A 16,623-nucleotide genomic window follows, 5' to 3' on the forward strand; every position below is an offset into this window, starting at 1 on the left:
ATGTGAAGAACCTTTCGTATAATGTAATGGTTCATCACAGAGTTTTGACTCTCCATGGAACCATCCAGAGATTTGAAGAACCACGGAAGCACCTTTATTTTTTAGAGTGTAGGGTCCAGCTTGCCTGCGACCCTGTAGAACAGGATAAAGCGGCTAGAGATGATGAGATGAGACTACTTTTTATAGAGAATGAACCATTGTCAGAGTGGGGGTGGGGCATTTTACACAGGACCAACTTTTTATAGAAATAAGTCATTTTCTGGGTTTATTCGACTATAAAGCTTTGAAACACGCTCTCGGTCTTGTGTCTATGTGTGATTTTAGATGCGAATATGAGCGCACACACGTGTGCGTCCGGGACATCACAGTCCGTTGTTCCCTCTTGTGGAAAGTGGCCCACAGGTTTCGCTTTGCGCGCGTGCGTGATTGCGAGAGCGCGCGCTGTAGCGTTTCCTGTGCAGACTCTGTATCCGCAGGAGGAGTGCAGCATGGCGGCCACGGAGATCGCGCGGCAAGCGGTGAGTGAGCTTTCAGCTTCGGGACGATGCTTTAGTTTATTTAAGCAAACATTTCACGCCAGGATAAATGAACGAAGGGTTAAATAATTCATTTGGCGTTCGGGTTTATTTACACGGAGCTGTTCAGTTGTTTTGAGGGACAATAAACAGCGCGCGGGTTCGGAAACGCAGCGGTTGAAAATGTACCGGATGCTGAGAATTATTATAGAATCCGACACCGGTTTCGTCTGTGTTGAGTTTTATTTGTTTGAGTTCTGTGTTCGGGTTGGCCTCATGTTCACATGTTGATGGTTTTATATGTCGGTGTAGCTGCACCTCGGCTCGAATCCACTAATGCAGCGCCTGATGTGGTAAATCTCAAGAGCTCCTGGTGTGTATGGGTTCTCACACACACACATTATATATATACAGCATATCATCGACTCTTTAATGGCGTCCACCGGCCACTGTAAGGGAAGAACAGCCGGCCATGTCTTGCGCCCCTGGTACCGTTATTTTATTTTCTCATCCTCATCCTGTCCTGTTGGTTCAGTGGGCGTTGTCTCCTGCTTTGCAGACGATGTGACGAGGGGAAAAAAAAAAAGATCATTTATTTCACGAGTCATATTCCATACATGGCTTTGGCTACGATGAGCTTTCGTCCTCTGACTGATCCCTGCTTTCACCACAGGCAGCAGGGTTGTTTTACAATCAGGGTACGCAAGCTAAAAATCACATTCAACACTTATTATCTTCAATATCAAAAGGCTTGACTAAATAAACTCGGTTGTTTATTGTAGCCCTGTGATCGCTCTATTTACCATGCAAAAAAAAATTTGGTGATAACGTTATTTTTGGTGAATGTATGGCAATACGTGTCATATTTAGCAAAATTACTCGTGTCATTTAGAAAAAGTGCTTTTTTTTTGTTTTTACCACAGGTACACTACCGTTCAAAAGTTTGGGGTCACCCAGACAATTTTGTGTTTTCCATGAAAAGTCACACTTTCATTTCCCACCATAAGTTGTAAAATGGGCGGCACGGTGGTGTAGTGGTTAGCGCTGTCGCCTCACAGCAAGAAGGTCCTGGGTTCGAGCCCCGGGGCCGGCGAGGGCCTTTCTGTGCAGAGTTTGCATGTTCTCCCCGTGTCCGCGTGGGTTTCCTCCGGGTGCTCCGGTTTCCCCCACAGTCCAAAGACATGCAGGTTAGGTTAACTGGTGACTCTAAATTGACCGTAGGTGTGAATGTGAGTGTGAATGGTTATCTGTGTCAGCCCTGTGATGACCTGGCGACTTGTCCAGGGTGTACCCCGCCTTTCACCCGTAGTCAGCTGGGATAGGCTCCAGCTTGCCTGCGACCCTGTAGAACAGGATAAAGCGGCTACAGATAATGAGATGAGTTGTAAAATGAATAGAAAATATAGTCAAGACATTTTTCTGGCCATTTTGAGCATTTAATCGACCCCACAAATGTGATGCTCCAGAAACTCAGGCTACGTTTACACTAGACCGTATCTGTCTCATTTTCTTCGCGGATGCACTGTCCGTTTACATTAAAACGCCTGGAAACGGGAATCCGCCAGCGTCCACGTATTCAATCCAGATCGTGTCAGCTCCGGTGCTGTGTAAACATTCAGAATACGCGGATACGCTGTGCTGAGCTCTAGCTGGCGTCTCATTGGACAACGTCAATGTGACATCCACCTTCCTGATTCGCTGGCGTTGGTCATGTGACGCGACTGCTGAAAAACGGCGCGGACTTCCGCCTTGTATCACCTTTCATTAAAGAGTATAAAAGTATGAAAATACTGCAAATACTGATGCAAATACTGCCCATTATGTAGTTATGATTGTCTTTAGGCTTGCCATCCTTCCACTTGTAAGTGATATGCGCTGGGATCACACACACAGCGGCTCAGTCCCGAATCACAGCTTGTGCACTTCACTCGCGCGCTGTGTGAGCTGCGCAGGGCCGGAGTGCGCACCCTCCAGAGGGCACTCGCTGTTTAGGGCGGAGTGATTTGGAGCGCAGGATGCCTGCAGAGCCGAGCATATCCGCGTATTGGCGTTGCTGTGTGCACGGCTAACGGTTTTAGTGTAAACGCGAATCGTTTTAAGAACGTTAATCTGATGATCCGCTGATTCGACGTAATGTAAACGTAGCCTCAATCTGCTCAAAGGAAGGTCAGTTTTATAGCTTCTCTAAAGAGCTCAACTGTTTTCAGCTGTGCTAACATGATTGTACAAGGGTTTTCTAATCATCCATTAGCCTTCTGAGGCAATGAGCAAACACATTGTACCATTAGAACACTGGAGTGAGAGTTGCTGGAAATGGGCCTCTATACACCTATGGAGATATTGCACCAAAAACCAGACATTTGCAGCTAGAATAGTCATTTACCACATTAGCAATGTATAGAGTGGATTTCTGATTAGTTAAAAGTGATCTTCATTGAAAAGAACAGTGCTTTTCTTTCAAAAATAAGGAAATTTCAAAGTGACCCCAGACTTTTGAACGGTAGTGTAGCTCCAAAAGGGATGCACTTAAATCATTCTTTATACCATAAAACACATATTTGGTTCCATAGCATTGGAAACATAGTTAAGTTTTAATGATGAATGCCAGTAAGTTTTCAGACTATTTTGATCAAATTAGTATGTAATTGTGTCAAAAAAAAGTCCTCTCCGAGACAGCTAATTTTTCAATATAAAATAACATATCTAAAATGATTATTTTCATCCTAAAATGTGGTTAAGATATTGGGACATAAATATTAGAGACAACTAACACAAAGCTTACAGCCTTATATTTAAAAGCACTGTGGAAGGAGTGGATTCTGAATTGTCTCCCAGAATCACTTCATTTGTTTCTCCCAGCCCTGCTTAAAGCTACACTTAATCTTGTTGTAATACAAACTATTCCACATGCCCATGTTCATATGTGTGTTAATTTCCAAAAGTGCAGATTTGATAGTTTTTTTTAAAAATTTGAATTTTGGACCCCTGTGACACAAACTTTGTACCCTGATTGTAAAACAACCCTGCACTAGTTTCCCATTTATAAATATCTCAGATCCGAGCGTTATAAAGAGACACAGAAAACATTTTGTTTGTTTGTTTTAAATTCTAATAGCTAGTATGACTTGGTGTACATTTTTCCTCAATTTCATTAAAAAAAAATTCTAATAGCTCAGGTTCTCATACTAGCTATTTTAAAGAGCATATCACGGGTAAATTCAGGAGCAAGATCAATGTAATTCTCCTATTTTATTTTAAACTTTGGTCAAATATCTGTATCCATACCATGTCTTGTCAGAATCAGAAATATAATCAACTTGACTGGCCAAGTGTGCTTAGCATATACATGTGTATGAAGAAAGTTGACTTTGCTTTTCAGTCAGTTCTAATAGTTATATATTCAAAAATGAAAGGCAACCTCTCATCTCATTATCTGTAGCCGCTTTATCTTGTCTACAGGGTCGCAGGCAAGCTGGAGCCTATCCCAGCTGACTACGGGCGAAAGGCGGGGTACACCCTGGACAAGTCGCCAGGTCATCACAGGGCTGACACATAGACACAGACAACCATTCACACTCACATTCACACCTACGGTCAATTTAGAGTCACCAGTTAACCTAACCTGCATGTCTTTGGACTGTGGGGGAAACCGGAGCACCCGGAGGAAACCCACACGGACACGGGGAGAACATGCAAACTCCGCACAGAAAGGCCCTCGCCGGCCCCGGGGCTCGAACCAGGACCTTCTTGCTGTGAGGCGACAGCGCTAACCACTACACCACCGTGCCACCCGAAAGGCAACCTAAAACAAAAAATACATGGGAATAAAAAAAAAAAAATTAATTTAGAGACTGAGGGTAAGCTTAAGTATGTGTGCACAAAAAGGTATGTCACAACTACAGTGTTTTATTGCTGAATAACACAGCAACTGTATAAAATGGGTAGCTTACATAATAGGCCATCAATCCCAGGCTTTAAAGTGCATATCACGGGTAAATTCAGGCGCAAGATCAATGTAATTCTCTTATTTTATATTAAACTTTGGTCAAATATCTGTAACATTCTGCATTTTGTGCAATTTTTTTTTTACCTTGCGCAATACCAGAAAAATTCAGTTGAAATCAAGCCATTTGAGGCCAATTGGCCCGCCTCTGAAAAAAGTTGGCATTTGGATTTCCTGGGAAACATTGATTTTCGTGACGTCGCATGCGGGACGCCTCCTGAATCCTACGTCAGAGCTGGTTTGTTTATGAGAAAATGACCTGGTGGTTTTCTGCAAATTTCTTCAACGTTATCACATAATTATTAAAATGGTGAACAGATGTATCGTAGGAGGGTGTAGCAACACCAATCTTGATGGGATTAGTACTCATCGTTTCCCAAAAGACCGGACAATGAGAGAGAAATGGGAGCGCTTGGTCTACACAGGCTGTGCACTGAAACCGTGCAAAGCTCTCTCAGCCTGCTGGCGCTTCCGCAGGTAACGTCACGAATCTGGCTCCAGACTCTCTTGGGATTTCTCCAGACGCGTTTTGTTATTTTATTTTTTTCTGCTGTAGACAGATGGCCTTGTGCAAAATTACCCTTCTGGATGAGTGTGTAAAGGGACGTACTTTCATATTAAAAAAAAAACAAAATTGGTCCATGATATGCACTTTAAATTCTAATAGCTAGTATGACTTGGTGTACATTTTTCTTCAATTGCATTTAAAAAAAAAAGTATTGCACTAATTCATAATTGTAACTACCTATATATAACATTAACAAATTGGCTACAATATTCTCAGGTTCCTCAGCTAGAACATGTAACATTCATGGTTGCTATTTTGTCAGACATCATGTCTGTCTGTGTAGTGAGCACAAGTGCAGCATTTCCTGTTAGAGTTTGTGTAGACCAGGTGCAGAGCTGTTGAAATCATGACCGTGAAAATGCAATGTCAAACAATAGTGTTGAGCAGATGGATCCATAGATCTATTAATTGTAGTTGCGTGTGTATATACACACACATATAGCAAGTTTAATTTACAGCGTCTTTATTCATAGGTATCAGGATTGCTAGTTCAGTGACATTATTAACTCTGCTTAGTAGACTGTGATCTTTTAGATGTGGTTTTAAACCGTTGCTGTTAGACAGGAAAAAGGAAGTGAGATGTTCCTTACCTGAAAGCGTAATCTAGAGCCCAGTGAGGTTTTTTTTTTTTCTTTTTTTTTCCCCCTGTTGTGGAGAACTTCTGCCATTAGACATGAGATGCAAATGCACAACATACAGCCTTGGACTTTTTTAAATTAGATGAATGGGTTTTCTTTTTATATTTGATCAATGGGATTTGAAGACGGGGCTAGGCGATATATCAGTAAGTTATTGTGATATGACCGTTCATTTTTTTTTTTTTTTTGAGTGTTTTTATTGTGAGTATTGCGATTTAGCAGAAATACCAACTTTCCTTGAGAAATGAACAGGTAGCTGAAGTGTTTTTACACCGTGAATGTCAGTGAAGAGTGTATAGTGTAGCAAGATGTGTATAACTAGCTTAATAAATATTAGTATAGGTAATCGTATGGGGTCGAGTAAAATTAAGGATTAATTTCACGAAAATTTCAAAACTTTGAAATCACGAGTGAAATTGATCCTGAATTTTACGAGGAGCCATACGATTACTTGTTTATAATATTTAGGGCAAAATTCATACTTCAGAAGCCATTCAAGTTCACAACATTTGTCATTCACATTTTCTGAACCAATCAGGGCGCAAGACTATCTTGCACGTTTGAATCAGTTTCTAAAGCGTCTTTCATCATGACACGACACAAGGGTTTTGAAAGTGGTTTACAAAATGTTATTGGAACTTCTTTACAAAAGCCATTTTGTTGACAAAATTTGCTAATTTTTGTCACCGTAACCAAGCAACGAACTAGCCAATAGCATTTCAGAAATACGGCCCCGTGTTAAGGAAAAAAAGCCCTCCTTGATTGACCAATCAGAATTGAGTAATTTGGCCCTATGTATTATAAGGCCTATTATATTACAATCTTACTGTCAGCAGTAGCAAGAGATGGAAGAGCAGACACTGGATGGACAAAACAGGATTTTATTAATCTCAAACTGGAGTTAGCAGTAGAAACAAAACATGGAAACCAAGGCCAAAACACCAGGAGCAAAAGCAAAGCAAATGGGGGTAAAGTTCTGGAGCAAAGAGCAAAAACGCAGCACTGGCGCTCATGAACGAGTGCCCTGTGTTGGGAGTGGCGTACGTTTATGACCGATGTCCTATGAGCTTAAACTGGCTGCAGGTGTGCACAAGAACGTGTAAGCGCCCCCTGGACTTACACACAGTCTGCATATGCTGTCATGTTCTTTCATCTCTGAACATTATTTTGTCACATGATATCTATCGTGATAAATATTGTCATCATGAAAACGTCCGATAATATAAATTTTAGGTCATATTGCCCAGCCCAGGCGGCACGGTGGTGTAGTGGTTAGCGCTGTCGCCTCACAGCAAGAAGGTCCGGGTTCGAGCCCTGTGGCCGGCGAGGGCCTTTCTGTGTGGAGTTTGCATGTTCTCCCCGTGTCCGCGTGGGTTTCCTCCGGGTGCTCCGGTTTCCCCCACAGTCCAAAGACATGCAGGTTAGGTTAACTGGTGACTCTAAATTGACCGTAGGTGTGAATGTGAGTGTGAATGGTTGTCTGTGTCTATGTGTCAGCCCTGTGATGACCTGGCGACTTGTCCAGGGTGTACCCCGCCTTTCGCCCGTAGTCAGCTGGGATAGGCTCCAGCTTGCCTGCGACCCTGTAGAACAGGATAAAGCGGCTAGAGATGAGATGAGAATGAGATTGCCCAGCTGTGTTTGGGGAATGATCACAGTCTTTGGTTTCATTTGATTGCTTATGCACATTTGAGTGAGTGTTAGCAGTAAAAAGCTAATATAGTGTATTCTGCACATTTGTAATGAACATTGATCTGGTTTTGTTTTTAGGGAGAGGGAGCACGTGCAGTGCCACTTTCTGGCCATGTTGGCTTTGACAGCATGCCGGACCAGCTGGTCAACAAGTCTGTTAACCATGGCTTCTGTTTCAACATCCTCTGTGTTGGTAAGTGTATAATGGTGAATTCTTCCTGTTTAGCCATCAATCACCTTTTTTTGACACAGTTGTTGTACTTCCTGCTGTGTGGTCGTTTACGTTTCAACTAAGTGTGTCAAAAACGGTCCTCTTATTACTTCTGCCTACTGCAGTGCTGCTGTTATGCATTGGATACTGACTACTTCTTGACAGCTGATGAATGACATTGTGTCTACTTACGAGAGATACATGATAGTCTAAACTTGTATGATATGAACAAAATAATTTAGATTATATTGCTATATATTATAAAAGCAGTAGACTTTGCAATGGCGGCACGGTGGTGTAGTGGTTAGCGCTGTCACCTCACAGCAAGAAGGTCCGGGTTCGAGCCCCGTGGCCGGCGAGGGCCTTTCTGTACGGAGTTTGCATGTTCTCCCCGTGTCCGCGTGGGTTTCCTCCGGGTGCTCCAGTTTCCCCCCCAGTCCAAAGACATGCAGGTTAGGTTAACTGGTGACTCTAAATTGACCGTAGGTGTGAATGTGAGTGTGAATGGTTGTCTGTGTCTATGTGTCAGCCCTGTGATGACCTGGCGACTTGTCCAGGGTGTACCCCGCCTTTCACCCGTAGTCAGCTGGGATAGGCTCCAGCTTGCCTGCGACCCTGTAGAACAGGATAAAGCGGCTAGAGATGATGAGATGAGACTTTGCAATACCATTAGAAACACACTGGTGAACCCTTGATGTGATGTTGAATTGTTATTGGGCAGTGGTTGAGGCATTGGGCTACTGATTGGAAGGTGGTGAGTTCAAATCCAAGCCCCACCAAGCTGCCACTGAGTCCTTAGTAGGGTTGGTTTGGTACCAGAATTTTGGGTTTGGTACAGGGCATGGTAATGGTACTAGTTCTATACTAAAGCAATAAATAAATACACTTATACAAACTGATGAAATTACAACGTCAAAAGTTGTATTGTTTAAACACCGCATTAAATGAGTGAAAACATTGACTTCCTGTTTCTGTCTGGCTGTGAGTGACCGGTGTAGAAAGAAGGATTTATTAGTAGGTTAATTTTACAAACGGGCGGCACGGTGGTGTAGTGGTTGGCGCTGTCGCCTCACAGCAAGAAGGTCCGGGTTCGAGCCCCGTGGCCGACGAGGGCCTTTCTGTGCGGAGTCTGCATGTTCTCCCCGTGTCCGCGTGGGTTTCCTCCGGGTGCTCCGGTTTCCCCCACAGTCCAAAGACATGCAGGTTAGGTTAACTGGTGACTCTAAATTGACCGTAGGTGTGAATGTGAGTGTGAATGGTTGTCTGTGTCTATGTGTCAGCCCTGTGATGACCTGGCGACTTGTCCAGGGTGTACCCCGCCTTTTGCCCGTAGTCAGCTGGGATAGGCTCCAGCTTGCCTGCGACCCTGTAGAACAGGATAAAGCGGCTACAGATAATGAGATGAGATGAATTTTACAAACATCTGACTCAGGTTATTTCTATAGCCTCATTATTCTTTCATTCATGTCTTCATTAAGGAGAATACTAATACACATATAATACTAACACGTGTGAAAACACACATCACATGACCAATCATGTACACTGGGCATGCGCATGCTGGCATAAAAAGCTGATGCCATTTGTTTTCCTCTGGGAAAGGGTCACGTGATAATTGGGACGACTCGTATGTCGTGACTGATGAGACCCAATCAGGAAGCGAACGTGGGAGTCTACATTATCGTTTACAAACATCTGTTTTCGCTCATCTACACTAAAATGTTACCCCAGAGTTTTCAACTGAAATGAGGCCAGCAGTGTTTCCAACAGTCTCTGTTTTGGGAGCTCAAAAACTGCATAGTAGTGCGGACACCAGACGTAAACATAGCATAAGTGATGCCTTTTAAAGCTAAAATGTGTTAATGTGGATGTAGCCTAAGAAGACGAACAGCAGCGTTAGTGCCGTCATCGCAGTGGCTGGCTGCCAGTTAGCTCCGTGTAACGTTAGCTCGGCTAAACTTTCGTTACAAGCGAGCTCATCTGTTAGCTGGATTCAGGATGGGAAATATCGTGAATAAGCTAACCATGGAGGAAGTTAGGTGCCTATCAGTTAGACAATCTTATTTTCAGTTTACTTATATGATCATCATGCACACTTTCTATTCCTGGAATTCTTTGTACAAATTGGGTCTGTGCATCAAATGTTTCATCAGGTTAGAAGTATTGCCTCCTCCCAACAGACCTGAGGCTCCCTTTCAGCAAAGGTGTAGAAAGGGACCCCACCTCTCCATTATCACTTCCCCTAAAAGCAAACTATCACCGTGTCTTGCCCAGTGAGTCTTGTTTCTCAACAAGTTTCAGCAATCTAATGTCACTAGTTCATTCAGCAGTTACCAAATCCATAGCGTCTTCCCAGACTTATCTGGATAACTCGGTGGTGTGGCAGGTCACTGGTCAGAAGGAGAGCTCTTCCACTGCTTGTGTTAGACTTGCATCACACCCACGGGCTGCTCTTAAAGTGCATGTTCTGGACCAATTTCGTTTTTTTTTTAATATGAAAGTATGTCCCTTTACACACTCATCCAGAAGGGTAATTTTGCACAAGGCCATCTGTCTACAGCAGAAAAAAATAAAATAACAAAACGCATCTGGAAATCTCCCAAGCGAGTATGGAGCCAGATTCGTGACGTCACCTGCGGAAGCGCCAGCAGGCTGCGCGAGCTTTGCACGGTTTCAGTGCACAGCCTGTGTAGACCAAGCGCTCCCATTTCTCTCTCACTGTCCGGTCTTTTGGGAAACAATGAGTACTAATCCCATCAAGATTGGTGTTGCTGCACCCTCCTATGATACATCTGTTAACCATTTTAATAATTACGCGATAACGTTGAAGAAATTTGCAGAAAACCACCAGGTCGTTTTCTCATAAACAAACCAGCGCTGACGTAGGATTCAGAAGGAGGCGTCCCGCACGCGACGTCACGAAAATCAATGTTTCCCAGGAAATCCAAATGCCAAGTTTTTTAAGAGGCGGACCAATTCGCCTCAAATGGCTTGATTTCAACTGAATTTTTCTGGTATTGCGCAAGGTAAAAAAATTGCAGAGAATGCAGAATGTTGCAGATATTTGACCAAAGTTTAATATAAAATAGGAGAATTACATTGATCTTGCTCCTGAATTTACTCGTGATATGCACTTTAAAGGTGCATTTCAAAGTATAGTGGGGGGAAAGTGGCGAAATGCAGTAAAGTTAATTAGTGAATGATGATACTGTACCATTTCAAATGTCAAACTTCCCATTAATGGTAAATTACAGGCCAGAGCCTGTAAAACTTTCTGCGGGTTGGTTTAATTGGTCTTCTGACCAGAGTGTATGAACATTCCAGCTGTGCAATGGGTAGATGGTAGTCTGGTTAACACCAGACCATATCACAAGTGAAATATGGTCTGGAATCCGCCTATTGAATTTCTCGTAGGGGAGGTGTGGTTTACGATTGTCAACGGCCGTTTATTGGACGTTGCGAATGTCTATCATTTGGCGTATACGTAGCCCATGGCCAATCATGGCAGTTGTACCCGGTGACGTAGTTAGAGCGATGAAGAGGCGAAGAAGAGAAGGAAAGAGAAGGCAAAGGCATCTGTCTTCGTGTCAACGAAAGACTGTAACGCCAAACGCTGTTCTTTTTTTAAAACAAACTTTCGCTCTAAACTATTCAGAACAGTGTCTAAAGCTTGATCGAAAGTTTGGTTCGTATCGCTCTCTGCCATGTTAAATGTGATCCGTAAACAGTCCCAAATAAACTACAAGCTTCCGTTTGTCGAGTAGTACGCGTCACCGTATTTCCACCCCTCCCCACTCTCTGATTGGCTCCCTAACTCAGGCGAGCCTTTAGACCATAGTTTCCATGCTGTCTTTTCAGATCGGAAAGATTGTGCAAAGCAGCATGGGATTTCCCAGGCTAGGTAGATGGAGTGTATTTTTAAAATGATATTCTTAAAAACTGCATATTTTGTTTCTTACAGTGTAAAAGATTATTGAATACTGCACTGAAATTAGTTTCAGTATTATGGGTCAACTATAGTATAATAATGGTGCTTGTAAGGCCAAACAAAAAAAATTTTCCTATTACATGCCTTGAAAAATTAGGGTAGGTCGGTAGGGATTTTTTTTTTTGTAAGAAATGTTTCCATGGCTATCACCACTCTTTTTTTTTTTTTTTTCCCCCCCCCATATTCACAATAAAATATCCACCCACCCACCCAGGACTCTGTTTGAATGCATGTTTGCAGGTATTGTGTTTTCAGAAATAAACACTAAAGAACACTTTTCAAAGATTTATTTCGAAACATACACAAACTTCTCACACTGAACATGTGCGTTGAACTGTAAAGATCAGCTGCTCAATGTCTACTTCCCATACGGCCTGTAGCAAACGTCTTTTATGCCTTTTTGAAGGCACTCGTCACATACTTCAATAACTGTGTGGCAGCGGGGGCGTGGCCAAGCAGCAGTCTGTGAATGGAGGGCGGGGTCAGGGAAGGTAAGTGGCGAAGTCATTCCACCTGCTGTCGGACTGTAACAGTTCCTGATGTGGGTGGAGCACAGAAGCACGGCAGGCAAGAGTTGATGTTTACACACAAACACTTTATTGAGCTTTTCTTTCTTTCACTCACTCACTCACATGCGTTGTGGTCGGGGAGAGAGTCCCTTTTCTCTGCTCTCTCTCTCTCCTTTTATGCTCCATCCCTGTAACAAAACACACACATTAATTGACAGCAGGTGGAATGACTTAGGCACTTACCTTCCCTGACCCCGCCCTCCATTCACAGACTGCTGCTTGGCCACGCCCCCACTGCCACAAACTGTTTAAAATCTTTTTCTCAGATCTGGTTCAACACAGACAGAGTCTTTAAAACAACATGGACAAATGTCTGTTTTCCCGAATCCACTGCTATAGTAGGCTATTTCAACAGAATCTGCACAGTTGAGAGGCATTCTGACACCACAAACTGAGGCAACAAAATGTTCGGGGGGTATTACTGGCACCCCGCAAGAGTACTCGAACTCTGACAGCAACACAGTGAGTGCTGTTTGTTGTCGGTGTGTCAACCGATGCTTCACGCAGATTATTTCTATATTTTACTCTAGAACTACTGGTACAAGCTAACAAATCTTCAACGTCTTTATAGGGGTGTTCACACGGCAACTTTTACCCCGGTGTAGCACCGGGGCTGCCCTGGTAGAGCGTTCACACAGTACAAAGTTATACCGGTGTAGCCCCTGAAAGCTGCTTAAACCGGTGCAAATCTAACCCTGCTCGGGAGGTGGTTTAAGAAATTTACTCCGGAGTAAATGCTAGTTTGCGGGGCAGCACCGATATAAAATGGGACGTCTGAATGCTACAGGGGTAGACTCGCTACGCGTGAGGAGAGTTGATTACATACGGGCATTGCATAATTTGCATCCTGGTATTTTGCGCTTCCAAAATGGCGAATATCAACAACAACAGAACTGCGTGTCTTCCAGTGTTGCCAGATTGGGCGGTTTTAAGTGCATTTTGGCGGATTTGAACATATTTTGGGCTGGAAAACGTCAGCAGTATCTGGCGACACTGGTGTCTTCATCCACGTTGTTTTCCTGGCGCTTGGTGATGCCATGACAACCGGGAAAAGGAAGTACATTTTCACGCATGCGCATATTTCATTTCCGTATTATTACTATCGTATAGCACGGTCGCAAAAACTGCCGTGTGAACGCAAGTGGGGCTGCACCGGTGCTAACACGCTTCTCTCTAGTAAGCAGGTTTGTGACGTGTGAACGCTCCACAAAATTTACACCGGTGTAAGATATATCGCAGCAAAATACATCGGTGCAGCATTGATGCAAATATGTGCCGTGTGAACACCCCTTAAATGTCTCTTTTTCTAGCGACTTAGTTTGTCTAAGACTGGGCTTGCGATGTGCAAGACGCGCGTCTTTCAGCACACAAACCACCGCTATTTTCGTTGCTTCCTGTTAGAGGTAGTCACGCGCATGCGTACAATCAGCCGTTTATGATGCGAGAGACACTCACGCTATGCATAACGTACGGACGTTGGTCTATGATCAGGGACAACCACGCTGTGTGCATCGCATGAACGTTTTGTAGACTGAGAGGGGGTCGGAGTCACGGTGGGTCGGAAAGCCGGGGGGGGGGGTGTCAGTCGGGTAACCGGAAACAAAATATTTTTTGTTTGGCCTAAAGTTAAGATTGGCGATTAGGCATAGCTAGTGTTAAATTTTCAGATTCTCATGACCATTGCCTACACTGAACATTTACTCTCCTTGCCCTTGCGCAAAAGGGTAAAAAGAAACAAAGGAAGAATAAAACATTTATTTTAAACAGAATAACTTTACTGGGTTTTCCAATGAAGTCTTTTGTTAATATGTAATACAGTTCAGGGTTTCCCTGAAAGCATCATAGCGTAGCAGCCCCGCTACGCTTAATTTATTGACCGATATACTTAGGGACATGTCGCTACCCATTAAACCGCCGCCACGATGCTTACAATTTAGGCCTACAGTATAAAGCTAGAATCAACATGCATGCGTTTTGTAGCCCTTGAGCAGGTAATCAATATGTTCCATGCAAGCCCACGGCCCTGAACTTGACCTAAGTTCACAGCTGATGTCAGAGAAGGGTATTCTGTGCTGATTAGCCGAGTGTGTGCAGTATCCCGCGTTGATTGGATGAGCGATGCGTAATTAATATTCATAGGTAACTTATGCAAAAATGGCAGAGCCTTCAAGCTGGGTACGAGTGAGCAAATCACCGACCGGTTGCAGCTTAATTACCGAGTTTTTCACAAAGTAAACTGTGGAAAACAACTCTGCAAGAGTGGCAGACCATAGTTATGAGACTGCAACGGCCAGCTCGTTGCATGTTGTTGACCAGCTCGAGTCTGACAGTGAGCGTGTTTAGTCATCCATGCGATTGACAAAATGTAATGATCCGTATTTTGAACAACTCGTGCCATGTTGCATCACCATTCACTTTGTGAAATAAACTGCAATCTCCTTTGGATCGGTACACTGCTTGTTAGATGCAAGTAGGTATTGTATTGACTTTGGGTTTTTTTTCTTCTCTTTTTAGGGTAGGAATTCAGGAAAATATAGCCTTTTCCCCCCCAACATGTCGAACTGGTAAAAATCAGCTCGAGATGTCACCAGAAGCCACGAAATTGAACCCTTATATTTAAAAATTTTCTGGGGGAGCATGCTCCTGGACTCCCCTAGCTAACACACTGCCTATGGTGGTGTGCTCTTTGTACCTTGGTCCACTACTCTTTCCAGTTTTTCTAGGGGAAACCCTGCTAAACTCCATCCATCCATCCATCCATCCATTATCTGTAGCTGCTTATCCTGTTCTACAGGGTCGCAGGCAAGCTGGAGCCTATCCCAGCTGACTACGGGCAAGAGGCGGGGTACAGCCTGGACAAGTCACCAGGTTATCGCAGGGCCGACGCATAGACACCGACAACCATTCACACTCACACCTATGGTCAATTTAGAGCCACCAGTTAACCTAACCTGCATGCCTTTGGACTGTAGGGGAAACCAGAGCACCCGTAGGAAACCCACGCGGACAGGGGGAGAACATGCAAACTCCTCACAGAAAGGCCCTTGTCGGCCACGGGGCTCGAACCCAGGACCTTCTTGCCGTGAGGCGACAGCGCTAACCACTACACCACCGTGCCGCCCCCTGCTAAACACATTGCATACAAATTTTTACGTAAAATCTTGGAATGCCAACTTCAGAGAGAGAGTGGGAGATTTTTATTTTATTTTTTTAAAGAGTTTGAGGAATCTTCAGAGAACTCTTAGATGTTAGTTGCAGACTTTACTGAACTCCTTATAAGCTCAATAAATTAAAGGTGAGGGATTCTTCCTTGTGCTGGTGTTGCAGCTGGAGCAAAGGCATGAGAAATATTTGGATTCACCATATAACATTTCTAATTCAGCCATTTGAAACCTTTCGGTTCTCTGTAATTTATTTGGTGGCCTGATGCTGAATAGGTTGGGCAACAAAGCTGTAATTAGAACTGTGTAATTAGAAGACAATCTTAAAATATTTATCATGTTTTTATTAAATGTTGTCCCACCTGTCAATTGTTATGTTTAGGGTTTTTTTGTTTGTTTGTTTCCTTATCTAACATTAGCTAATGTGATTTTATGAGCTTAATTTCTCATACAATATATTCCAATTAAGTGCAGGGTTTTTTCTAGAAAAATTTAGTGCGAGGGAGCGAAGTGGGGGGGGGGGGGGGGGGGGGGGGGGGGGGATGATGGTGCCCCCCCCCCCCCCCCCCCCCCCCCGCGCAAAGCCTTTGAAAAATGCTCCAATGGGACATTCTGAGGCTATCTGAGAGGGGAAATTGTAACAAATTGTCTGTCAACATTGAAAAAGAAGTAATCTTCTTCTGCCCTGGACAGTCTTTGGCTTTCTTCCGTTTCGTGCCGCGGGATGACATCTTTAAATGCCCAAGTGTCAACAAAAACAACTCGCGAACTACTTCTGTCAAAAGCTCCCTCGCCGGTGGGTGAAAGGTCATTCAGTCTCGAGAAATCTCTCTCTACAAGTCAGCTGACCTTGTATGTAACCCATGTCAAATCTTGCGAGAGCAGCCGCGACAAGTAAACAACTAAACAACATGGCGCCTCAGTCTGGAAAACGCCAGTTCGGATTGTTTTTGCACCGTCTGGCGGTGTATCTACTATGATTGGAATATTTTTGGAGCAATTATAACGTATTTGATGATCAGACACATTGTCACGTAGTGTTGCTGGGATGTTTTCACGGAGTCGGTAAAGGAGCGCACGCCGAGAGTAAGAGGGCGCAGCGCCCCTGTTCCCCCGTTTAGACGAAAGCCTGAAGTGATCATAAAACATAGTATGGTCATTTTTAATGTTCTCCACAGTATAAACAAATATAAGGAAGATTAGCAAAGAAAATATAGCCGTGTTTGGGTTCCAGATAACCAGGCCACCCTCAAGCATTTTCTCCATTAGTTTAGTTTT

At 43.6% G+C, this 16,623-nt stretch overlaps 1 protein-coding gene across 4 annotated transcripts in view; it reads left to right on the forward strand.

Annotated features, from left to right (window-relative positions):
- The first annotated feature begins 443 nt into the window (after positions 1-443).
- septin6 (septin 6) overlaps positions 444-16,623 on the forward strand; it is a 57,527-nt gene continuing 41,347 nt past the window's right edge. For all 4 annotated transcript variants that reach the window (XR_009655226.1, XM_060927720.1, XM_060927722.1 and 1 more), the window contains exons 1-2: positions 444-518; positions 7,495-7,609. Coding sequence is in view for 3 of the 4 variants with exons in the window: in XM_060927720.1 (XP_060783703.1) it covers positions 489-518; positions 7,495-7,609 (145 nt within the window). In the remaining variant the exon portion in view is untranslated. The remainder of the gene's footprint in view (positions 519-7,494; positions 7,610-16,623) is intronic.

Source organism: Neoarius graeffei, chromosome 8 (genome assembly GCF_027579695.1).
Source record: "Neoarius graeffei isolate fNeoGra1 chromosome 8, fNeoGra1.pri, whole genome shotgun sequence".
In the NCBI taxonomy this organism is placed as follows: domain Eukaryota; kingdom Metazoa; phylum Chordata; class Actinopteri; order Siluriformes; family Ariidae; genus Neoarius; species Neoarius graeffei.